The sequence below is a fragment of the Rutilus rutilus genome (assembly GCF_951802725.1).
Source record: "Rutilus rutilus genome assembly, chromosome: 13".
NCBI classification, from domain to species: domain Eukaryota; kingdom Metazoa; phylum Chordata; class Actinopteri; order Cypriniformes; family Leuciscidae; genus Rutilus; species Rutilus rutilus.
The window spans coordinates 35,948,334-35,975,118 of NC_140218.1; the positions used below are offsets into that span (position 1 = coordinate 35,948,334).

General features: G+C 40.5%; 1 protein-coding gene across 1 annotated transcript; it reads right to left on the bottom strand.

Moving 5' to 3' along the window:
• Positions 1 to 20,840: 20,840 nt before the first annotated feature.
• On the bottom strand, positions 20,841 to 25,906 carry LOC311301956 (uncharacterized protein). The gene is made up of 4 exons (XM_084427403.1): positions 25,058 to 25,906; positions 24,442 to 24,610; positions 23,899 to 24,057; positions 20,841 to 23,676 (listed from the first exon to the last, which is right to left on the bottom strand). The coding sequence occupies exons 1-4, from the start codon at positions 25,626 to 25,628 to the stop codon at positions 22,962 to 22,964; spliced, it is 1,614 nt and encodes a 537-aa protein (XP_084283529.1). The 5' UTR covers positions 25,629 to 25,906; the 3' UTR covers positions 20,841 to 22,961.
• Positions 25,907 to 26,785: the final 879 nt, after the last annotated feature.

Genomic DNA, 26,785 nt, shown 5'->3' on the forward strand with positions numbered 1-26,785 from the left:
TTAAATAAAGTAAATCTGGTTAGTTTTAAGTGAAGCTGGTAATAAGTGTACGGCCATGCATTTCACCTTTTTGTTTGGTTTATTCTAGGGATGTCCCGATCAGGTTTTTTTGCCCTCGAGTCCGAGTCATTTGATTTTGAGTATCTGCCGATACCGAGTTCCGATCCGATACTTAATACATAAAAAAAAGAATAAAGAAGAGCTAAAAAACAGATCCAGGATGTTCCTTATTTTTTATTTAATTCACCTTATTTTAACATTCAACAACTCTGTTAACAAACAGAGCACTTCTGTGAGGTAGCTTGAACAATCAAGTAATAAATAAATTCTTCACTTTTGGACTTTAGTGCAACAGTAAATATAAAAAAAGTCTAATATATAAACAAATAGCACCTCAACTTAAAATACCTGGCAGGCATGTAAACAAATAAAAAATAAAAGTTCTACAGTGTTTGCAAAGCCAGTAATGTGCTTTTAGGAACTGCACTCCTAACTCTTACACCGGTTTCACACTGCTAGCAGAGTGTGCAGTGCGTATTTTTTTCGCCGCCCATGTTAATTAAACCAGGCTTTAGAGCATTCACACCGCGCGAGGTGGCGCGGCAGTGCGTAGCAGAGAGTGCCGCGATCGTTTCGGCGCCGAGTCTATCTTTGCTGCGCCGCTTTTGCTTAATTTGCTTAATACATTGATCATGGCCAAAATACACCGCAGTTTTATCCCAAAAGTGCATTGATGATATCTGTTGTGTTTTAAACAGTCAATCAAATGACCAACAGCAATTTAAAAAGAAAACAAATGTCCAAAAATAAACTTGTTGCCATAACAATAAAAACAAAGATGAACCAAAAGTTATATAAATGAAATTATTAATAAAATAAGCTTCTTGACAAGTCTTTTCTCTTAAATGTATTTGAAAACGAAATAAAGCAATGCCAACTTATCCATTATAGAGTAGGCCTACTCTGTCTGTAGCCTACACAACCCGCGGTTCAACCGCGTGTGACAAACGCTGCCATGTGAAAGCATGTCCTGCTCCTGCTCACCATACAGGGCTGCTTATGCTCTGCTAATGCGTGCAGTGTGAAAACGGCTTAACAAAATAATGAGAATATATATACATATATATCCGAGTCCTGATCGGGAGGTAACGTCCGATTCCGATCGAGTCTGAAAACACGTGATCGGGCCCGATTTCCGATCACGATCGAGATCGGATCGGGACATCCCTAGTTTATTCCAACCAAAATTCAACGACTGCCCAACATTGGAGCTTGACGTCAAACAAACATTGGATTTAGACATCAACCCGACTTTCATTTTCAACCAAAATCCAACGTCTGACCGACGTTGTCGTCTATATCATGTGCCTGCTGGGATCAACATCATGACATCTTGACATCAAATAAATGTTAAATTGACATCAAATACCAACAAAGCATGACATCAAAATAACATTGACACTTTGACGTCAATATGACGTCTACAGAGGACACAGCCTCTTTGTCCATTTACAGAATTTAATAACCATTTAATTGGTTATTATTACATTTTCTTCATTAGCATTTGATACCATGGTTATTCATTGTTTGATTAATGCACCTTACCTGTTTCTCACTTCTTTGATTGCTTTTTGTTGGTATATATTTAAATGTTTTCTAGCCTTTGTTCTGTTCTTGTCTATGTCAGGTGGTTGTTCTGTTCATGTTTTTTTATTTGATTGAATCCTGAGTATTTTATTTTTATTTATTTTTATAAATAAAAACTGCTGTGGTTAGATCCTGCCTTTTTTCATCTTTGTCTCAACTATGTCGTGACACACACACACACACACACACACACACACACACACACAAAGAAACAGTCATCTGAACAATGTGATTCTTGTAAGCTTTCATTAATTCCTAATTTGACAGTAATTATTTATTCACTTGAACTAATGTACTGTATAGTCTGTGAGTATTCAAATACAAATGTATAAAACCATGTGGTGTTGTATAATGTCTATAACACTGATGACCCATTTCTCTAGGTCACAAATCTCTTCTGAAATATTTTGATAGGAGGCTGGTTCGGGCAGAGGAACGACAGACACCCGCTCGACATGTTCACTTATTTTACTGAGTTCTTCAGCCCATACAGACAACTCACGTATATACAATTGGGGGTGGCTTAACTTACCCCTCACTTAGCACATCTTACATCTTCACACAGTGACCACAACAGCAGTCTATGGCCTTGCTTTGTGCCCACAAAGTTTAGTCATTTTTTGTGGATCTTTGTGAACCGGGATCATTTTGACAACGTTGTCGTCTGTACACGAAAAAAGCAAAGGAAAAACTTTTCTGTTTACATTGTTGTCATGTAAATGTACCCTTAGTTACTGTAATAGTCTCTTATTGGCCTGATTAAACAAGCTCACCATAAAATAAACAAAACAATTTATTAAAATATAACACTATTTTAAAGATAAAAGATTAGACATTTGCAACAGGTCTGTAAAAGGTGTTTTTATGGATGTTTTGGGTGAGTTTGTGTTGCATTTACACTGTTTTGGCCAGCAGGGGTCACCAGCATGTGGCATTTTGAGTGCTTTGAAACAGTGAATCATTTTGCTGGAAACTGGTTCAATTGATAAAAAAAATTCAAACAGCTTTGTTTCTCCCATCATTACAGACACTTGCATGTGCTATTATAACTTATCTTATATTATTATAACATGCATTATAATATAACTGGCAAAAAAAAAAAAAAAAAAAACCTCTCCGTTCACGTGCATATACACAACATACCATATACCTAATCATCAAACGCTGCAGTCCATTCTCAATCTAACCCCAGGCTCTGCTGTGATAACCTTACAATGGTAACCTTCAAAACTTCAACATAACAAGAAACTATATAATTCAAAAACACAAAATAACATTAAATTTCAATACGCATTCTCATGCTGGGAACTAGAACTCTGCTGCACTCATTCATTTTAAACTCAGCTTTATGTTATCAGTTGAGTGTTTTTTTTTTTTTTCTTTTTTTTTTATTGTCTAATGAACTTTCAGTAATATCTGATAAATAAACTCATTTCATTTGGTGAATGTTTGAGGTTTACAGTGTCCATCATGGTGACATCAAATTTATGTTAAAGTTTTTTGCACTCTATTTAAATTAGCATATTTTACTTTAATTTTAGGGTTTTTGATTGGCTGCCAGTCATTTGACCCTTTTTTTTACAATGAAGGTATTTGATCGTAATAATTCAGGAAATACCTGTGAAATAACAGTGTGTTTTTGGTTTACTTAAATTAGAATATTTTACTTTAATTTTATTTTATTTTTTTTTGGGCTGCCAGTCAGTCGACTGTTTTATCATTTAACTGTTCTGTTACTTTTTTTAAATTACAGATTATATTTATAATTTTACATACATTTTTATGTAATTTAAGAAAACAGAAAAAATGCTGTATGAAAAATACAGTAAATTTTCTGTAAAGAAAAGTCTTTCTGTAAAGTTACGTCGGATGACGACGATTGGGGTTTCGCTTAAAAGCCTATCACCTTCGAGTATATAAAACGAGCCAATGGCAATGAAATGCCATGGGTCTGCGGAATTTGCATAGCGTATCTCCGCCCACCGCAGGGGGTATATAAGGAAGTACGCTGGCAACATGCAGATATGTCTTCGCTGAGGAGTCGAAACTGGACCCAGGCGTTTTTCAGCGATACAGCGGAAGTGGCAGGAAGACGTAACGTCTCCGTTCCCTACTCAGGGAACGAGGGTTAAATCCGTAACCGAGACGTTCCCTTTCGTGGTCACTCCGAGTTACGTCGGATGACGACGATTGGGGTTCCAGTCTAATCACGCCACCTCGGCTGTCATCCAGTGCCCTGCGTAAGTCTGAGCTCCCTGTTGTGAGACTAGCACAAACGAAGGAGTCCTACCTAACACAGGAATACCAAGGTACACTGAGAAGCATATCTCAGGAGAAATATGCAATTACGCCCAACCATTAAGGGGGGGGACTTAAGAGACACATATGATCCAGAGGGATGCATATGGAGTATCACTGAGGTGTCCAGCCGCAGGTGGAATATTTAAACCCCAGGGGTGGCAAGGTGGCTTGCCAAGGGAAAGACACACGCTCAAAAGAGACTTACAGTGGAATACACATGTGGGGGTCGCCCAGAGGGGGGACCATGCACATGGAGGCACCTAATCAAGCGCAAAAGCTGCGTTATGGCAGATTGGCATAACTCAGGCGTTGACATAACCAGTGCTGGAGGAAACTCAGAGCTTATCAGACTCACCTGAGAAGATAATCGCACGTATCCCGTCCGTGGAGAGGAATGGCGAGCAAGCGAAGACACCTGAGCAGAATCTAGTACTGGCTGGTTGAAGCGAGTACATGGGAAGAAACTGGCTCTACTCTGAGATTATAGAATCTCGCGAATGTGTTGGGTGTCGCCCAGCCTGCAGCTCTACAAATGTCTGTTAGCGAGGCGCCATGTGCTAGAGCCCAAGAGGAAGCCACACTACGAGTGGAGTGGGCTTTCACACCAAGGGGGCATTGACGACCTTGCTGCTGGTATGCCAAAGCAATGGTATCCACTATCCAGTGAGATAACCTTTGCTTTGAGAGAGCCTTTCCCTTCAGCTTCCCACCATAACAGTCAAAGAGCTGGTCTGAGGTCCTGAAACACTACGTTCTGTCTACGTAAGCACGAAGGGCGCGTACTGGACAGAGCAGTGCCAAGGCTGGGTCTGCCTCCTTCAAGGGCAGCGCTTGCAGGTTCACTACCTGGTCTCGAAAGGGTGTGGTAGGAACCTTGGGCACGTATCCAGGCCGGGGTCTCAGGATCACGTGAGAGTTAGCCGGCCCGAATTCCAGGCACGCTTCGTCAACCGAAAATGCCTGCAGGTCCCCTACCCTCTTGATGGAGGCCAATGCAACCAGGAGCGCTGTCTTCATAGACAGGAACTTAAGCTCTACTGATTGCAAAGGCTCAAATGGAGCCCTCTGCAGGGCAGTTAGAACCACTGAGAGGTCCCAAGAGGGTACGAGGGGAGGACGAGGAGGATTCAGTCTTCTCGCTCCCCTCAGGAACCTGACGATCAGGTCGTGCTTTCCCAGAGACTTACCATCAACTGCGTCGTGATGTGCGGCCATGGCGGCAACATACACTTTCAGGGTGGAGGGAGACTGCCTTCGCTCCAACCCTTCTTGCAGGAAGGAAAGCACGACACTGATCGGGCATTTCGTGGGTTCTTGATGTTTTGAAGAACACCAGTTGATGAAGAGGTTCCACTTCAACGCATAGGCATGTCTCGTGGACGATGCTCTAGTGGAAGTGATGGTAGCCACCACCGCTGGTGGTAGGGTACTCAAACCTGCCTCGTCCCATCCAGGAGCCACACATGGAGGTTCCAAAGATCGGGACGAGGGTGCCAAAGGGTGCCCCGTCCCTGAGAAAGGAGGTCCTTCCTCAGAGGAATTGGCCAGGGAGGTGCTGTCGCGAGGAGTACTAGTTCCAGGTCCGGTTGTGCCAATACGGGGCAACCAAAATGACCTGCTCCTCGTCCTCCCTGATCTTGCGCAAAGTCTGCGCAAGAAGGCTCACTGGGGGAAACGCATACTTGCGTAGGCCCCGCGGCCAGCTGTGCGCCAGTGCATCCGTGCCGAGCGTGCCCTCGGTCAGGGAATAATACAGGTCGCAATGGGACGAGTCGTGGGAGGCAAACAGGTCTACCTGTGCGTCCCCGAACTGATCCCAAATCAGCTGGACCGACTGGGGATGGAGTCTCCATTCTCCAGCGAGAGGCCGAAGCCGAGACAGTTCGTCGGCTGCCTGGTTCAGGTCTCCCGGGATATAAATGGCTCGAAGCGACCTCAGATGCTTCTGACTCCATATGAGGAGGTGGCGAGCGAGTTGCGACATACGGCGGGAGCGTAGACCACCCTGGTGGTTGATGTACGCTACTGTCGCAGTATTGTCTGAACAGACTAGTTCGTGCTGACCCTTGAGCAGCGCATGGAAGCGGTGCAGGGCGAGACATACAGCCAGCAACTCGAGGCAATTGACATGCCAAAGGCGCTGGGGTCCTGTCCAGGAGTCCGCGGCAGCATGTCCATTGCACATGGCGCCCCAGCCCGTGGTGGAGGCATCTGTTGATACAACAACATGCCGGGAAACTCGTTCTAGGAGCACTCCGACCCGTAGAAAACTGAGGTTCGTCCACGGGGTGAAGGTCTGACGGCAGGCTGGAGTCACTGGGACTCGGAGCGTGCCGTGTTGCCATGCCCACCTCGGGACTCGATCGTGAAGCCAAAGCTGAAGCGGTCTCATATGAAGCAATCCCAGCGGCGTTACTGCGGCTGCGGATGCCATATGCCCCAAGAGCCTCTGAAAAAGTTTCAGTGGAACCGCACTCTTGCCCTCGAACTGACGAAGACAAGTCAGCAGTGACTGCGCGCGCTCGCTCGTAAGCTGCGTGCACATGGTGACCGAGTCGATCTCCATACCGAGAAAAGAGATCCTCTGCGCGGGGCAGAGTTTGCTCTTCTCCCAGTTGACCCGAAGGCCCAGATGAGCTAGGTGCCGGAGCACTAGGTCCCTGTGTTCGCAAACCTGTTCTCGAGAGTGAGCTAGGATCAGCCTGTCGTCGAGATAGTTCAGGATGCGAACCCCGTGTTCCCGGAGGGGAACAAGGGCTGCCTCGACGACCTTCGTAAAGACGCGAGGAGACAGGGCTAGCTCGAAAGGGAGAACCGCGTACTGGTATGTCTGCCCCTCGAAAGCAAACCATAGAAACGGTCTGTGTCGAGGTAAAATGGAGACATGGAAGTAGGCGTCCTTCAGGTCGATCGCTGCAAACCAATCCTGCGGCCGCACACACTGGAGGATGTGTTTGGCCGTTAGCATCTTGAACGGCAGCCTGTGAAGGGAGCGGTTCAAGACGCGCAGGTTGAGGATTGGCCGTAACCCACCGGACTTCTTGGGTACAATGAAGTAAGGGCTGTAGAAGCCGGACTTCATCTCAGCTGGAGGGACAATCTCGATCGCACCCTTCGCCAGTAGGGTGGCGACCTCCGCTCTCATGACAGGGGCATTGCCACCGACCATAGTGAAGCGGACTCCCCTGAAGCGGGGAGGAGATATCGCGAACTGAATCTCGTAGCCGAATCTGATGGTTCTCGCGACCCAGCGGGACAGTCTGGGAAGCTCTAGCCAGGCCTCCAGAAAGTGCACCAGCGGGGTCATACGAACCACAGACGTACCGTCGGTGGGGCAGCGAGGCGGAATGATATAGCGGCATAGCGGCCCTGTGCGGGGGCACGGTCATTAACCGCGTCCTGCCAGAGGAGGCCAGGGGAGGGCGCGGGTCCCACGGGGGCGTGCTCTGGCAGGGGTCTGGCGACAGAGGGGGATGAGAGGAGCGTGGCCCGTGGGCGGCGCGTGCTGTCATCCCGCACCTCTGGGACAGAGGAGGGCGGCAGTGGCGGGACCCGAGGGTGGCGCGCACTGCGGCCCTCGGACTCTGTCGGCTCAGGATTGGGGGATTCAATTCTGTCTTTAACCACATTAGGGTACTGCTCGTCGTTGGACGAGCAGCGGGGAGTGGAGAACAAAAGATTCTCCCCCGGCCCTCCACCGGGGGAAGGAGTGGCCCTGCTACCAGCTCCTGAACAGAATTGAGCGCCAATCCTGCATGTCACGGAGTAGACCTGCAAGGTAGACCTGCAAGATGGCCATGGCATGCAAAGAGGCAGCTGCCTGTCCCACCGCTCTGTAAGACTTCGCCACCATAGTAGACGAAAATCTACAGGCTTTGGATGGGTGCTTAGGATCACCACGCGATGAAGCGCTTGTCGGACACAGCTGCATCGCGACAGAACGTTCGACCAGGGGAATCCCAGTGTACCCACAAGCATCAGCTTATCGAGGGGAGGAAAGGCGGAGAAAGCCGACGAACGATCACGGGAAGACATGGGGGACTTCCAGGACCGTGTGACTTCCTCATGCACTTCTGGGAAGAATGGTATTGGGGTTGGGTGGCGACGAGTGTCAGCGGCCGCTCCCAAAAACCAATCATCCAGCCGCGAGCGCACTGGATCGGGTGGCGGGGACCACTCGAGCCCAATGGCCGCGGCTGCCCGGGAAAGCGTGGCAGTCAGCTCGGGATCAGACTCGGGCAATGCTGGCACGCCCGAGGGCGGCAACACAGCCGAATCCTCACTTCCCGAGGACTCATGCCCACCTTGTGATGCAGTGATTGACATTGCATCCTCTGCTGGAGCTCCAAACGAAACACACGGGGCCTCCGTAGAGGGACCAGCGGTCTCAGTTTGAACACTCGCGGGTACCGATGCTGAAGAGGGGCGTGTGGACCGTGGACGTATCGGCGGTGTGCTCCACACAGTCACCCTCAGGTCACCCCGGCCACCAGCCGAAGTACTAGCTCTCGGGGAGTCAGTAGATCGGGGTATGGGTAGGGGGACTCTCGCTCTGGTGAGCTCATTGAGTCTCGACCGCAGCATGGAGATGGTCATGTTCCCGCAGTGAGAACATGAGTCATCCACAAACGCTGCTTTAGCGTGATCAACGCCCAAACACGCTAAGCAGAGATTGTGCCCATCAGCAAAGAATACATCGCGACCACAACCAGAAGTGCACGGGCGAGGCATCTTTAAAAAGACGTGCCGCGTGCAATGCTCTTTTTGTGAGAGGAAAACTCTGCGGATGTTGAAGCGAACAGGGAGAAATCACACTAACTGTCAGATCACTGACCAGATCAGCAGGGAAGTGTGCACTCGCTGAAATCACCGTCACACCAACACCGGAGAGCTCGCTCGTCTCGAAGGAATTGAGAAGATTAACTCAGGATTTTTGGCTTGCGTGGAGTAGAGAAGTTCTCGGCTCCGAAGCGAAAACATATCTGCATGTTGCCAGCATACTTCCTTATATACCCCCTGCGGTGGGCGGAGATACGCTATGCAAATTCCGCAGACCCATGGCATTTCATTGCCATTGGCTCGTTTTATATACTCAAAGGTGATAGGCTTCTAAGCGAAACCCCAATCGACGTCATCCGACGTAACTCGGAGTGACCACGAAAGGGAATGTGAATTACTGCAATTTGTCATTAATGTCATAACAGCTGAATTTTTATTTTACAGATATTATTTGTCATTTTACAGAGTTTTGAGTACAATTTAAAATTAAAGAAAATGAACGTAAAAAAAATCAGTTATTTTCTGTAAAATTTTGTATATTTTTACAGTGTACTTTGTACTTTACTGTAAAGTGTACTTTACTGGTCAGTGTCTGGGTCAGGGTCTATGATTGTTAATAGATGTCATTTGTGTTTTGAGGTGTCGTGATAGGTGTCACGAGTTATTGATCCGGGAATTTTGAATCTGTAAATATATTGCCAACTTTACTGAACTCCTTGAACTAAGAACTGACTGTATTTCTTTACACTTCAGTCCAAGTTCAAAATAAAACTCTATGAACCTAAATTTACAACGGAAGTGAATCAATCAAAACTAACTTTAGCTGGACAATAACTTTATTCTAGAGCTGCTGTAACGCCAAAACAATCTCTGTTACTTTAATTTCCTATAATCACTGTGAAGCTGCTTTGAAACGATCTATATATAAATGAAGGTGACTTGACTTGACTCCACTGCTAACATATGGAGCTGTCTGAAACACTGTCAGCACGACATTAAACAGGGAATGTTTGTCTGATCTCACACCAAGGCCTGTTCTTGTTCCCATTATCTAATTTTGCTCAGTGCTTTTTCACACAGTTGGTATAAGGCAACAGACTTATGTGTAAAGTCCCATATGCATATATTGCTGTGTGTGATTATATGCATATATTGCTCTGCATGTCTTTCACTCATATCTCAACACGTATCTGCCCTGTTAGACATGCAGATGGGTGGAACCGTTATAGATAACAAGGAAGCAGAAATGAGAGAGACAGACAGAAGATATGCATATTTGTTTATCACTGTTATCTGACACGACTGTTTCTTTGAATATCCTTGAGACTGAAGTCAATCTGGAATTAGAGCTGCCATCTTCATTATCATCATCATCATCACCATCATCATCATCATCAGCTTCATCATCACCATCATCATTATCATCATCAGCTTCATCATCATCATCATCATCATCATCATCACTCTCTGCCTGATCTCAGGTCAGTTCTTTACTGTCTGGGTCAAAGAACATATTATTACATTTTATGACCTAGATTGATAATATTTAATAACCCAGCGCAAATTAACTTGTGTTTGTCAGGCGGGGGTGAGCGGGGCACAAACTAACGTGGGGTTAGTGGTAACACACATGGTTTAAAACTTTTCACACATGCCAGCATGACGGAACTTAGGGTATTTACTAGATGCCATATCAACACTGTACAGAAAAAAATAAGAATAAAAAAATATCACTGAACATTTATTTAACCATAGCAAAAGTAAATTTCTTACTTAGGTTAATTTTTTCATATCTGTTTTTTTATTTATTTTTATTATACAAATATAATATTATTTTAATCATATCTCTGTTTTTTGCTACTCATCTACTTTGTTTCAAAGTGAACAGAGAATGTCATTATTGTTTTGTTTTTGTTTTTTTGTTTTTTTTTGTTTAAAATTTTACATTGTATAACGCTTTCAGGTGTATGTTCAGTCTGTTAGAGTTTTACTTTTGGTTTTTCCTGTCTGTCTGCCCATCTTCCTAGTAAATCTCCATGGTTGTTACTTTAGCATGCACCTGCTTCCCTGTTCTGTTTATTAGCTTTCAGTGTGTATTTAAGCCCTAAGTTCTCCCAGTTCTTTTTCAGTGTTAATGTGGTTGGGATTTATTTCCTGATGTTTCCAGAGTAGTTGTAATTAAAGATTGTTAAGTCAAGTCAAGTCAAGTCAAGTCATTTTCATTTATATAGCGCTTTTAACAATGTAGATTGTCTCAAAGCAGCTTTACAGAGATAAATGTATAATTTAACGTAAGATTGTTTTGGCTTTATAGCGGTTCTTTAATAAAGTTATTTTCCAGCTAAAGTTAGTTTTGATTGATTCTCTTCCGTCGCAACGATCATTTGTTTTTAAATTAGGGCCGCCAAGACGACACCATTCTCTCTACACAGACTTTAAACGCGAACCTGTGAGAAACGCTGATGGCGTTCAGATGCGCATTACGAACGGGTTCTATAGTTATGTGCGTTTGAATATATGTGTGCAGGTTTGGAATTCCCTGCAAACCAAGCCTAAACAAATTACTGGTGTTTCCTTATAGTTTTGATTCAGAATTTTATTTTATTTTATCAATTCGGGGTAGATACGCAAATTGAGTTTTCCCGACGACGCGTTATCTGTATAGTGGTAGAGGGATCCTCCATAGGGAGAGACTAGTTGGCACTTCAGCACTGCGTTGACATCGGGTCCAGGCGAAGGTCCTTCATCAGATCTGGAAACGGCCTGGATCCGGCAGGCTGCGGGAAAACCTTGGGATAAACAAAGACACTAAAATTAGCGTAGATGCCATTCTTCTCATGATGTAACAAGTACATCAGGATTTATGGGAAGTGTTCCCGGTTCCAGCTGACCTAATCTATGCAGCCTAATATTGAATTATAGAAGTCTATAATGTATTATGTGAACGCTATGTCAAAGAGATGTGTCTTTAATCTAGATTTGAACTGACAGAGTGTGTCTGCTTCCCGGACAATGGTAGGAAGGCTGTTCCAAAGTTTTGGTGCTAAATAGGAAAAGGATCTACCGCCAGCAGTCGATTTAGATATTCTAGGTATTATCAACTGGCCGGAATTTTGAGATCGCAATAGACGTGAAGGAGTATAATGCGTTAAGAGCTCGCTCAAGTACTGCGGAGCTAAACCATTTAGTGCTTTGTAAGTAATCAGCAATATTTTAAAATTTATGCGATGTTTAATAGGGAGCCAATGCAGTTTTGACAGAACCGGGCTAATATGGTCATACTTCCTGGTTCTGGTAAGAACTCGAGCTGCTGCGTTTTGAACTAGCTGTAGTTTGTTTATTAAGCGTGCAGGGCAACCACCCAGTAGAGCATTACAATAATCTAGCCTTGAGGTCATGAACGCATGGACTAATTGTTCCGCATTTGTCAATGAGAGCATATGACGTAATTTAGATATATTTTTAAGATGGAAAAATGCGGTTTTACAGATACTAGACACGTGACTTTCAAATGAAAGATTGGTATCAAAGAGCACACAGAGGTTCCTAACCGACGACGAAGACTTAACAGAGCAGCCATCAAGTGTTAGACAGTATTCTAGGTTATTACGTGAGGAAGTTTTTTGTCCAATAATTAGAATCTCTGTTTTTTCAGAATTTAGAAGTAGGAAATTACGAGTCATCCAATTTTTTATATCAGCTATGCATTCTGTTAATTTTGTGAATTGATAAGTTTCGTTAGGTTTTGAAGAAATATAGAGCTGAGTATCGTCGGCATAACAGTGGAAGCTAATTCCATGTTTCCTAATGATATCTCCTAATGGTAGCATGTACAGAGTGAACAGCAGCGGTCCTAGTACTGAGCCTTGTGGTACGCCATACTGAACTTGTGATCGATTAGACATCTCTTCATTTACTGCTACAAACTGATAACGGTCAGATAAGTATGATTTAAACCATGCTAGTGCAATTCCACTAATGCCAACATAGTTTTCTAGTCTATTTAAAAGAATGTTGTGGTCAATGGTGTCAAACGCAGCACTAAGATCGAGTAACACTAATAGAGAGACACAACCACGATCGGATGATAAGAGCAAATCATTTGTTACTCTAACGAGAGCAGTCTCGGTACTATGGTATGGTCTAAATCCGGACTGAAAATCCTCGCAGATATCATTTCTTTCTAGAAAGGAACATAGTTGTGAAGATACTGCCTTTTCTAATATCTTTGACAGAAAAGGTAGATTCGAGATCGGCCTGTAATTGACTAATTCTGAAGGATCAAGTTGCATTTTTTTAACAAGCGGTTTAATCATAGCCAGCTTAAAGTTTTTTGGTACGTATCCTAGAGACAAAGATGAATTAATGATATTAAGAAGAGGATCTATGACCTCTGGAAGCATCTCTTTCATTAGCTTAGTCGGTATAGGGTCTAACATACATGTTGTAGATTTAGATGATTTAACGAGTTTAGTAAATTCTTCCTCTCCTATAGCAATGAATGAATCAAATTTTTCCTCAGGGAGACTACAATGCACTGCCTGATGCGATACTGTAGTAGACGGTTGCATAGTTATAATTTTATCCCTGATATTATCAATCTTATAAGTGAAGAAGTTCATAAAGTCATTACTGCTGTGCTGCTTGGAAACTTCGGTGCTTGAAGCTTTCTTTTTCGTTAGTTTAGCCACTGTTTCAAATAAATACCTAGGATTATGTTTATTTTCTTCTAATAGGTTTGAAAAATAAGCAGATCTAGCAGCTTTTAAAGCCTCTCTGTAAGCAATCGAGCTCTCTTTCCATGAAATGCGAAATACCTCTAATTTTGTTTTCTTCCAGTTGCGCTCCATTTTTCTGGCTGCTCTCTTAATGGCCTGAGTGTGCTCGTTGTACCACGGCGTTGGATTATTTTCTTTAATCTTCTTTAAGCGCAAAGGAGCAACTGTGTCTAAAGTGCTGGAAAAGAGAGAGTTAAAAGTTTCTGTTGCAATATCAAGTTTTTCTAAGCTATCCGGGATGCTAAAATTATGAAACTGATCAGGAAGATTATTAATAAAGCAATCTTTAGTAGCAGAAGTGATAGGTCTAACATATTTGTAACACGGAGTCGGCTTTGCAGCCTTGGCTAAATGTAATTTACACGAGACTAGATAATGATCTGAGATGTCATCGCTCTGCTGCAGAATTTCAACGGCATCAACATCTATTCCATGTGATAATATTAGATCTAGAGTATGATTACGACGATGAGTAGGTCCTGACACGTGTTGTCTAACTCCAATTGAGTTTACAATGTCTTTAAATGCCAAACCCAATGCATCTTTTTCATTATCGATGTGTATATTAAAATCACCAACAATTAGTACTTTATCTGCAGCCAATACTAACTCTGATAGAAAGTCCGCAAATTCTTTGATAAAGTCTGTATGGTGCCCTGGTGGCCTGTATACAGTAGCCAGCACAAATCTCAAATGTGATTTATCGTTTACACTATATATTTTTACATTAAGCACTAACACTTCAAAAGAATTATATTCGAAACTTGATTTCTTAGTGGTTTTGAAACTATTACTATAAATTACAGCAACACCACCCCCTTTGCGTTTAAGACGAGGTTCATGTTTATAACAGTAATCTTGCGGGGTGGACTCATTTAAAGTAATGTAATCGCTTGGTTTTAGCCAGGTTTCTGTCAAACACAGCACATCTAGGTTATTATCTGAAATCATATCATTAACAATGAGTGCTTTTGAAGTAAGCGATCGAATATTCAGCAACCCAAGCTTTAGCATTTGCTCATCTGTATTATAGCTGTTTTTTATTTGTTGAACATCAATAAAATTTTTAACCTTAGATAGGTTTAAACATTTTTTGGATTTCCAAATTCGGGGAACAGACACAGTCTCTATATGATGATAGCTAGGTGAAAGAGGCTCTATGTGATGGGATTTATCTGACCTGGCTGACGCGAGGCCGCTAGCAGACGGTTGGTTTAGCCAGTCTGTCTGCTTCCTGACCTGGTGCCCAATTTGTCATGTTTGAGCTCTAAGACTATGAGCCATATTACTAGATAGAAGAGCAGCACCATCCCAGGAGGGATGAATACCATCTCTTTTCAACAGGTCAGGTTTGCCCCAAAAACTTTTCCAATTGTCTATGAATTCTATATTATTACACGGACACCACTCAGACAGCCAGCGATTCAGTGAACACAATCTACTAACTATCTGTTGTTACAACTATGGTTTTATTACTGCAGCCCGTACGTGACAAACGCTACCTGTTGTTAGTGTTTTTATTTCATTGTTTTATAAGTGACAAAGTGTGTTTGTTGGATGACAAACTTTGCTAGTGTTATGGAAGATTGACTAGATTTGAGTCCTGAATGAAGTGTTTTGGTAGTTTTGGTGTTTTTTAAATGTGAATTTAACTGATGTGCCATGCTGAAACCTGGGTTGTCTAAAGGGGACCATCAAAATAAAGTGTAACCGAATGTTGGTAGGGATAAATGTGTGATTTTTTTTATGTGACCTACTGAGAAATGGGTAGTTATTGCAAATAACAAAACAAAACAAAAACTGTAATACCAGAAACAGGGCAACAAGCAGAAAACTGTACAGAAACATGCAGCTGGGAAATACAAACCGTATATGCTCATTTAGTTGAAAAATAAATGAATATATCCAAATATTCCACAATAGTTTGACCCTGTTAATTGATATTAAATAACTGTGATAAAAATGCAGATACAATTACAGTTGTTTTTACAATCGTTACACATTTCTCAATGCTTAGGTCACTTTTTCAAAACTCTTCACACGGTTCCCCGAACCAACTTTAAGCTTCACACAGCGGTTCATTTCACATTCAAAATGCTCTAAAACTGACAAAATAATTCAAAAATGCCTCAAATCAACTCATTCTTCCATAACACTGGCAAAAGTTGTGACCCAACAAACACACTTTGTCATTCATAACTGACCTAAAACCCCTAAAAACACGGAGAGTTACATGATGTGTGGAATAGATGGATGGATGTACAGAACTGTGAAGGTTTTCCCTCTGTCTTCTTTCCTCATGTGTTTTCCTTGATCCATGTTCATGCATGTGAAACAAAATCATCCTGAAGCCATCCTGTTTTACTAAAAGATGACTGACAAAAAAAGAGAAACTACCTGGACAGACTTTCAGCTGAAATTGCAATTAGTTTTGTTTGTAATAAATATTATTTTATTTCATTATAAATATTATTCTGATATTTTATAATAATTCCTGCAGAAATGTGCAAAGTTTGCCATCATTCTGATTTGAATGTGCTTTTATCAGTTTTGAAAGCAGTGTTTGCATAATATATATATATATATATATATATATATATATATATATATATATATATATATATATATATACACACACACATATGCACAAATAGTGTTTTGCAGATAAATTTGAGAAAATGTGGTCATTGTCATTGAATGCATTTTGTGTGAAAGCAATGAAAAATGATTCAGTTTGTTCTGCAGAGAGTTTGTGACTTCAGTTTTGAACGATGCATGTGAGCTATAGAAAAAAAAGAAAGAAGAGAAACTGAAAGTGTCTCAGGTTTAATTTCCCACACCACAACTATTTTTGTCAGTAACAGGTTTTGTTGTGTTTTTTTTTTTTTTTTTTTTTCTAGACCAAGACTCAAACTAGTAGCTGTAATCTGTAAACGTTTAGTATTTTTGAGATTGTCAGCTTATAACTGTGCCCGCTTAGCTGATTAACAGAAGTCAGTCGGGCTAGTTTCTAACTAATAGATATCAGCATGAAAGTTGATTACTGACATTAAGACAAATATCTTTTGTATTACAAGTTTTTAGAATATTTTTGTTTAAATATGCAAATTAGGTATTATCTAATTAAAAATGCACAAATTTACATATATTTCCAGAAGAGAAATCTGAACATTGGATAAAGCCAGATTCAAAATTATTGTTTCATTTTGTTGACATATTAGAGTCAAAGGTTTTTACAGAGGGGATTTTGGATATCTCTTTTTATCACTCCATTAATCAGAAAAGACTGTCAACAGTCAAAACGCCCCATTTTTAGGCATAAAATGTTGTATAAATCAGAATCTGAACGATATATGAACAAACCCCTCTGTAAAAACCTTACGAATATAGATAGGAATACAACTGGAAAGTTTGGTTTATGTAAGTGCTGCTGAAGTGGAGATTTCTGACTCAGAGTATGAGAAAAAACCCATTTTGAGAAAACGGCCTTTAAAGATTTGTATTGTAAAAATTCATACTTTTTTAGTGGAAACAACTATTAACAGACAAAAAAATCTTATCAAATCATTAGCAATCAACAACACAAACCACCTAAAACACATCAAAACTTATATAACATAGCATTTATGGCCTTCAACTGAACAGAACCCCAGTCAAAAACACACACTGGAAATGTCAGAGCACGTCACGTGACGCATCTGAATGAATCACGTTGCCAGAAATTGACATCAGCCAATGAGATTTCGCTTTTAGGGCCCTATCTTGCACCCAGCGCAATTGACTTTGTACACTGTATCATGTATCTGCACATGTATCATTCATATTTTGCACCCGCGCAAAGCGGACTTTTCCCTCCACAGACGCACGTCGGTTAACTAAGAAATACACTTGCGCTCCCCGGGGCGGTTCAGCGCAAAGAGTTCCGGCGCAAACGTTCCCTCATGCTATTTTACAGGTTTAGAAAACAATTGCGTCACTGACCGAAAAAAAACAGTTTAAAGTCAGTGGCGCGTTGCGCATGTTATTCATATGCTATTTTAAGGGCCATAATCAATGTAGCGTGTGCACAACACGCATACACTTTGATTCTCTCATCTACACACAGACGCAGCAGTTATCATTTTTGCAAATCATACATTATTACGATCGATCGATAGATAGATAGATAGATAGATAGATAGATAGATAGATAGACAGTTTATTATAAAAGCATACATAGCTTACACATTTACCCAAATTATCATACGCCTGTTTAACCGAAGTTAATTTGGGTGTGTTTCTCCATCCCCAACGTCCCTGACGAGAACGCCGGTCTCCTCGGCTGTGAACCGCTCCTGTCGTGCGTCTGGCAAATCCGCCGTTATAATAGCAATCCGCCATGGAACAAGCGCGCCTGCTCTTAAAGGGAATGTGAGATGTCGCTCTGATTGGTTTATTTCACGTTACGCCCAAACCACACCTATGAATAATGAAGCTACTTCAGACCAACCCATTTTAGATATGCGTCGGGCGCAAGAGTCATTTATCCCGCCGGTATAATAGCAACAGCACCCGAGATCCGCCCACAAAGTTACTTGCGTTTCAGATCGTTAAAATAGGGCCCTTAGAGTTAAATGCCCCATTGTACTTTTTAGATTGGTTGCTGATAAAAAAGAAATGACCATATTTGGATCCGACAGCATTGTACAGGAGAGAGAGAGCTTTCCAGCGGTGCATGTGATGACAGTGTGCAGATCGCGATCGCGGAGCAGCGGGATGATTTAGAACGCCAACTTTTGTTGAATTTAGGAGAAATCTACAGACGCAAATTGACAAAGTGTAATAAAATAAAGACCTAAATGTGTATTTCTGACTTTTTTTTCACCACATCTTAAAATTGACCAGTGAAAAAAAACAATGTTTTTGCCTGCCGTGTCTCCCCTTAAAAGGTTTTTTCTTTTCTTTTATTTCAGCAACTCAAAGTGCAGCAGTAAACTTAGACCATGGAGGACAACGACAGAGATTTCATCAACTCTACTGCAGCTTATGATCATAATGATTTCTATAACCATGACAAAATACTTTCTTATCCAAGCTATAATGATTTAGAAATCAGACTGTCCATCTTCTTCATCACTGCTCTGGGTGTGGGGGTGCCGTGTCTGATTTGGGCTTTTTATTTTGTGCATCTTCAGAGAAAGACCAGAGGCCGGATCTCAGCCTTCATCATCCTCCTCCTCCTCTGTGACCTGTTGCAACTGCTCCTGTATATATATATAGTGTCAAAGCTTCTTTCTTCAAATCTTGTCTATGGCTTTGACTCATTCATTATAATGCTTGGATATTTGTGTCTGAAAGTGTGTGGCGTTCACCTGCAACAGCTGGTGTCTCTGGAGGGGGTTCTGACACTGAAATATCCACTGATCTCTGCTCAGATTTTCTCAACCCCCTGTTATATCATAATCTCCATCATTATACTTATTTTTCCTGTAATGTGTGCATTATTGCTGGCATTTCGTGGTAATGGTTTGTATCTCGCTGTTGGCTCAATTCTGGCACCTGTGTGTGTATTGGTTGTCACAGGCATAATCACATGCAAAGCCCCGCCCACTCCTGCCAGAACACCTGTCAGTGACAACAGACCAGGCGCATCGTTGTTTCTTGTTACCATGTTTACCTTAGTTGTGCTCTATTTACCATGTGTGTTGGTTTACTGTTTCCTCGTCTTTCACAGGCCAAACTCTTGGTACGTGATGTCTCACTGCTTGTTGAGTTTGACAGTGATTTCAGAGCCTCTCCAGTGTGTGCTGGTCTGTAGAGAGAATCTCAGCACTCAGACCGAACAAACACACATAGAGCTCAACTCTGAACAGACATCAGTCTGAACTGAATATCCAGATGAGGCTTATGTCTATAAAAAAAAGAAAATTGGTTCAACTTTATTTTGATGGTCCCTTTAACACATTCTGTTGACTATAAGTAATGTTGCACCTACATGTCAACGACAGTTGCAGCTCATACAGAACGCCAGAAAATATGAACATATCACACCAGTCCTCGGGTCCTTGCACTGGCTTCCAGTTGCATTTAGAATTTTTTTTTTTTTTTTTTTTTTTTTTTTATCTTATTTATGTATAATTGTTTAATTGGTTTATAACGGTTTTACTTATGCTGTTTTGATTTTTGGTTAGGGCTGTCTGGTTGATAGAGTTGAGAGGATTGGGAAGTGAGACGGTGATTACTGAAAGCCATCAGAGGCGACAGTCACTAGGAAGTCAGGAATTGTTACTAGTGTGTCTCGCGATCTGAAGCTCTCTGACTCTTCCATTCAGACAGAGGCGCACCGAATTTAGTGATTCAGGACTCTCTGCTTTTATTGATATTTTTATCTCTTATACATTATATTTTTACCTTATGCATCTGTTGTGATTATTTTATGTCAATTTAAATTCCTTCTCTATCTAAAGCATTTTGAATTACCATTGTGTATGAAGTGTGCTATATGAATAAACTTGCCTTGCTTATTGTTTTTTTTATACAGCTAATAAATACTGTTTTTTTTTTTATTATTACAAATGGGAATATCACCAAAAGGAGGCCATTTTTCACACAGACACAATTTATATATAAAATGTAACATGAATATAATAGTTTTCTCAGCCTGGAATCTGTGTGAATATCAGGGTTAATATGTTTCATTGTGTTTTTTCCCCCATGACTGAGTTTCCCAGTGTGTCTGATTAGTTCACTAGTATAATAACTAGTTAATTATCTCATTAGTTCCTCTGAGTATTTATTCTCCCTGTTTGGTTCTCTTCGTTGTCTGGTGCCGTCTAAGTTAAGGCGGAAATACACTGTAATTTCAGCAAGGTTACCTACTCACATTGTACGAGTATGTGATGTCACATCATTTACATGTGATGTAAAGCCACACAGCAAAATATTAGTGATGGGAAACCAAGGCTTTCTGAAGCGTTTGAGGCTTCCATCAAATTGTGCCCAAAAACTGTTAATTACCTGAAGCTTCAGACTTGTTTTCTCAACCATATCTAACAAATCACCACAGAGCAGAAAAAGCATGTGACCAAACAAAGCTTCGGGAGTGGAATCAATCTGGGATCAATACAGTTCTATTTAATCTTCTAAATTAATTTGTGCCAATGAGACAACACATTAACACATTGATCAATAATATAAAATATACAAGTATACAATATGTGTTTTTTTTTTTTACAATTTATGTTATTGTAAGTAAGTAAGTAAAGTTAATTTTTAGCACTTTTCACAGATAAAATCACAAACTGCTTTACAAAGTGCAACCACGATAATAAAACAGTATACAATCAATACAAATTTAAACATTTAAAAAGCCCAAAATAAAACCCAGTCAACTGAAAGCTTGTTTAAATAACAGTGTCTTAGTCTCTGAGCTAGAGTCCAAGTCAAGTCTCAAGTCTCTTGTCGTTATAATAAGTGTTGCATCATGTAGTCAAGTCAAGTCATCTTCATTTATATAGCGCTTTTAACAACGTAGATTGTTTCAAAGCAGCTTCACAGAGATAAGCGTATAATTTAAGGTAACAGAGATTGTTTTGGCTTTATAGCAGAGTTAAGTTATTTTCCATCTAAAGTTAGTTTTGATTGATTTGCTTCCGTCGCAACGATCATTTGTTATTAAATTAGGGGCCGCTAAGACGACACCATTCCCTCTACACAGACTTTAAACACGAACCTGTGAGAAACGCTGATGGCGTTCACATGCGCATTTAGAATGGGTTCTATAGTTATGTGCATTTGAAAATACCAAATTCCAGGTTTGGAATTCCCTACAAGCCAAGCCTAAACAAAGTACTTGTCTTTCCTTATAAATTTTGATAAAGAATTTTATTTTATTTTGTTGCTTTGGGGTAGGAACGCGAAACAAATTTTCCCGACAACGCCTTATCTGTATAGTGGTAGAGGGATCCTCCATAGGGAGAGACTAGTTGGCACTTCAGCACTGCGTTGTCATCGGTCCAGGCGAAGGTCCTTCGTCAGATCTGGATACGGCCTGGATCCGGCAGGCTGCAGGAAAACCTTGGGATAAACACAGACACTAAAATTAGCGTAGATGCCATTCTTCTCATGATGTAACGAGTACATCAGGAGTTATGGGAAGTGTTCCCGGTTCCGGCTGACTTAATATATGCAGCCTAACATTAAATTATAGAAGTCTATAATGTATTATGTGAATGCTAGGTCAAAGAGATGTGTTTTTAGTCTAGCTTTGAAATGACAGAGTGTGTCTGCTTCCCGGACAATGGTAGGAAGACTGTTCCAGAGTTTTGGTGCTAAATAGGAAAAGGATCAACCGCCAGCAGTCGATTTTGATATTCTAGGTATTAGTAACTGGCCGGAATTTTGAGATCGCAATAGACGTGACGGACTATAATGCGTTAAGAGCTCGCTCAAGTACTGCGGAGCTAAACCATTTAGTGCTTTGTAAGTAATCAGCAATATTTTAAAATTGATGCGATGTTTAATAGGGAGCCAGTGCAGTTTTGACAGAACCGGGCTAATATGGTCATACTTCCTGGTTCTGGTAAGAACTCGAGCTGCTGCGTTTTGGACCAGCTGTAGTTTGTTTATTAAGCGTGCAGGGCAACCACCCAGTAGAGCATTACAATAATCTAGCCTTGAGGTCATGAACGCATGAACTAATTGTTCCGCATTTGTCAATGAGAGCATATGGCGTAATTTAGATATATTTTTAAGATGGAAAAATGCAGTTTTACAGATACTAGACACGTGACTTTCAAATGAAAGATTTGAAAGTCACTTTAGGGTTAACACTTAACACTTAACACTTTAGGGTTACAATTTCTTCACATTTTAAAATAAAAAAATATGTTATTTGACCAATTACGTCGTCTTGAGCCTTCTATGTGGCAATATTTGATTTTTAATATTTGAAAGTAGTGGTCCCCTGGAGTTGTGTCACTGGTGTTACCGTTAAACAAAAATCTAATGTTTTTAAAATGATGACATCACTCAACTTCCTTCTTCCAAATTCATGAATATCTATAAAGAGAGGCCCATGGTCTCTTTTCAGGTATCAAAATCTTCTCATTTATCTCATGGTTTCATATGAAGCTTTAGTTGAACTCACTGGTATGACCTACTTTACTGTTAGGGAGTTGTAAAAAATAATAAAAATAAACTAGAATACTTGGCATAAACAACTTCATTTAGTTAGTATTAGGCCATAAGGTGAACTAGGAAAAAGTGGCTAGAAAGTGATTTTCGTTCCCACACCTGAGCACTACTTTTTTAAATCATTTTTGCATTGACAACCCCCTTTTGGACTTTATGTTAAAAGTTCTCCGCAAAATATCCTGCAGTTTTTTGCCACGATCCATAAATGTATACAATTGTGAATACAAAAAAAACGAAAATTGTATGCTGTTGTTTTTGCTTGTATCTTTATTTATATTAATTTTAGCAACACAAAATATGTCTCAAACTGACATTTATACATGTACCTAACATCTGAGACAGGTATTGGTGCATTAGTATACTAAAGTGTGAATGTCCTAGTCTATTTAGAAGTGACACAATTTGTGATGAACCTGTTAAATGGCGAATAGTTAGACCAAGACACAATGATTTAGGTGTCTGCCTCCGGCCCTTAGATGCGAGATACACAATGTCTTGACAAACAGAGATCACTTTCAAGTTCAAATCATCTGGAATATCTACATAATGAGCCAGTGTTGGTTCCTCAGTTGCACCGATAATCCAGGAAATCAGATTGTACAGTTCGAGTGGTACAACAGATTTTGCTTCGTTCACATTTAAATCGTCTGACGTTGGTGGCCACGGGCATTTCATACCGGGAGAGTCACATAGAAGCATCTTTAATATCAATGCCGCACTATAAAGTGTCCTTGTGTCCTCTGTAGTATTGATAGAGGCCATTGAACCTGGTCTTTGCGGACCAGCTTTTGTACTTGCAGTGTTTTCACCATCACTTTGGCTAGTTACCTCAGTTGACTCGGTTGTTTCTGTACCTGATGGATGAGGTAGCCTGTCTATCAGCTTATCAGCAGACAGTGTCTCAACAAAAACCAGCTCACTGATGTTGCGCTTGTTGGGGCAGTGAAACACCAGCTGGGGAAAATCACGGGTCAACCTCCTCTTCAATTTATCCTGCCTGAAACAAAGATACAGTGACAGATAATCACAACAGTATATAAAAAAAGATATATTCACACTGAAAACTATTTAGTTGAAATACACTGTGTATCAGCTTCTACACATCATAAAATAGAATTATGATTTCATTATTATGAATTACATTTTTGTGAGAAAAAATAAAATGTTTCACAAATGTTTTTTACAAAGCTGCAAAAGAAACTCATGGTATTTAAATTACCTGTAGTTTGAAGCATCAAGATCTTCATGTTTTTTCACAAGATTTAAAAAGTTTCTTCTTAGCTGCGTCATTGTCAGCACCTCTTGGTTTACGATTATTCTATGGCGGATGATCCGCTCACAGAAGATCTTGTAGCTGGCATCGAAGGTTGGCTCATTTCTGAAAAGAAAACACATTAAAAACAGCAAAGTAAATATTGTATGTGCCATAACTATTTCACAATTGCTTCCATTTTAAATATAGTATAAATAGTCGCAAATTGAAAGCAATTGACCAAGCGATTTGAGAAGTTTTTTAAATTTATTTTTCAGAAAGAAAATACATGGTAATAAATAAATTATATATAATATATAATTTCCTTCACAAACCAGTACACATTTTATCATATTGAATTACTGTGCCGAGATTGTGCAGTCAAAACTGTGTTTACAGACAAAATGGCAATATACAGTCTAAGTAGGTGGTCAATGCTTTACTTTAGAAATATGCAATAAAGTGAGGGAATTATTCATTATTATTTGATAATACAATATAATAACTTACTGTTCTTCTGAGGTCCCAGTAACTGTTGCAGTAGACTTTGTCAGGAACCTGGTGTACTGTCTGTAATAGGACTTGTGGTATCGCACCTCCACAGACACACAGTCTTTGTCTCGAATATGCACAAGAATGCTAGTGTCTTCCTTCATCTCAGCAGCTTTCAGTAACTGGCCTGTAAATAAAGCAGACTATAATTAAATTAATTTGTAAATTAAAACATTAAGTAAAAACTGTGGGTAACTCTTTACAATAAGGTTCGTAAGTTAACATTAGTTAATACATTAGTTATCATGAACTGCACATATACAGCATTTATTAATATTTGTTCATGTTAATTTCAACGTTTACTAATACTTTATTAAAATCTTGTTAACATTAGTTCATGCACTGTGAACTAACATGAACAAACAATGAACAGCTCTATTTCTATTAACTAACATTAACAAAGATTAACAAATAGAGTAACAAACTGTGTTATAACAGTTAAACAATATTGAGTGTTCTGACTGTAGCTGTATGCAAAATAATGCAAATCTATGTAATTGAAAGTTAGCCATGGTTCCCAGCATACGACATAAAACTTCAAACGTGTATGTGTGTGTGTGTACTTTTTACCTACCTGCTGACAACGTTTCTGCCTGTGAAAGATGGTCCTTCTGGCGTTTGCCTGCAACCGTAATGTACTTGTCCGTTTTCTTACAAATTATGCACAAGGCAGGAAGCACAGGACCTGCACAAGCTACTGGCAGGCCCGTCCTGGATCGAAGTTTCTTTGTCGGACATTCAATTGTTGAGGTACTACTACCCGATGGCACAGACTGAGCATCTTGAGCTTCAGGATGCTGTGTGACCCGTTTCTCGGCCGCATCCAAGCGCTTTTTGTCAATGAAACGCCTGTAGCAAGTGGGGTGAAACCCAGCGTCTTCGGGAACATTGTCAAATTCAATTTCTAGACAATGTTTGTATGTTTCTGCTATTCTCTGACTCTCACCCTGCAAGCCAAGCCACCGTTTGGCGCTGTTTCTGAAAGTATCCCACCGTGTGCGTGAAAAATCCTGTGTTTCTTCTTTATGTATGGACGTGAGATGCATATAGCATTGTTTAGAATACTTATTACGGAGTTTTGAAGGAGGTCTGGCTGTAATTTCTTCGTCTTCGCTACTCGATATTGACGACAAGGGCGCAGACATCTTGGATTCATGTTTACATGTCGTTCCAAAAAGCGGCCACCTTATTGGTCTAGCGGGAAGCACGTGATGATTGCCTCATCACTCCTGATAAAAATATGATTACGCGAGGAAAGAACTATTGCCGACTTTAAACACTAATAAAAAATAAACTGCAGGATTACTCATGGAGAACTTTTATTTTCGCGTTTAATACAAATAGGTGTTTTTATTGGGATGAAAATAATTTAGTGCCCTATTATGGGAACGGGGTTAAACGAAAACGGCTTCACCTTATGGCCTATATACCATGATTGACAAGATGTGGTATTTTTCATGAAAACTGGTGTTGCTGTCACTGGTGTCTCTTTTCTTATGGGAGAACCCCAGTGACACCAGTGACTCCCATTTATAGATAAACTTCTATTGAAGCTATTCATTTAGATTGTATGCCAAATGTAACAATTTAGTCTCATCTACTTAATTATGGTTGAAGAATAATGATATTTGGTCATATGTGGGTCATTGGTGATTCATTGTGTCATTGGTGTCACTGTCTTTTTCTGTCACGTTAAGTAAAATGTCACATGATAATAATTTTACATCCAATTAATTCTGATGCACTCAAAGGTAAGATTTAAAGGATTGCATCATTACTTGATTTTAACAGGTTTTTCAAATATTTTCATTGATATAGCAAATACATGTTAGCGCATTCATCATCATTCAAGCATACTTTTAACAAACCTGATTAAAATAAATAAAACATAATCACCTTATTTGTTGCACTATTAATATGTTCTATAACTCTGACTGTATGTGCTGAAAAATAGAAATAATATTTCATAAAAACCTTTAATATTGCCAAAGAAGTAAGGTAACACAAGCGTCAAAATGGTAGGCCTATGCAGTCTTTAAATAAATGCACAAAATCTAAAAATCATTAAGCTGTCATTTTTGTGTATTCATAAAGTCAAAGGGTGTACACTATACACTATAATGTGTTCTAAGTTTAAATGTTAGAAAAGAAATCTGATCTTCAAAAGGTGTCAGAATTGAGGTGTCATTTTGGGTTTTATCTTTCTTTCACGCGTTCTCCTAGAACAACAGGTTGGGGGACAGCACCCCCAGGAAGGAAGGATGATTTAGCTTATCATAACAATCCCTGGATAAGAGTAGGC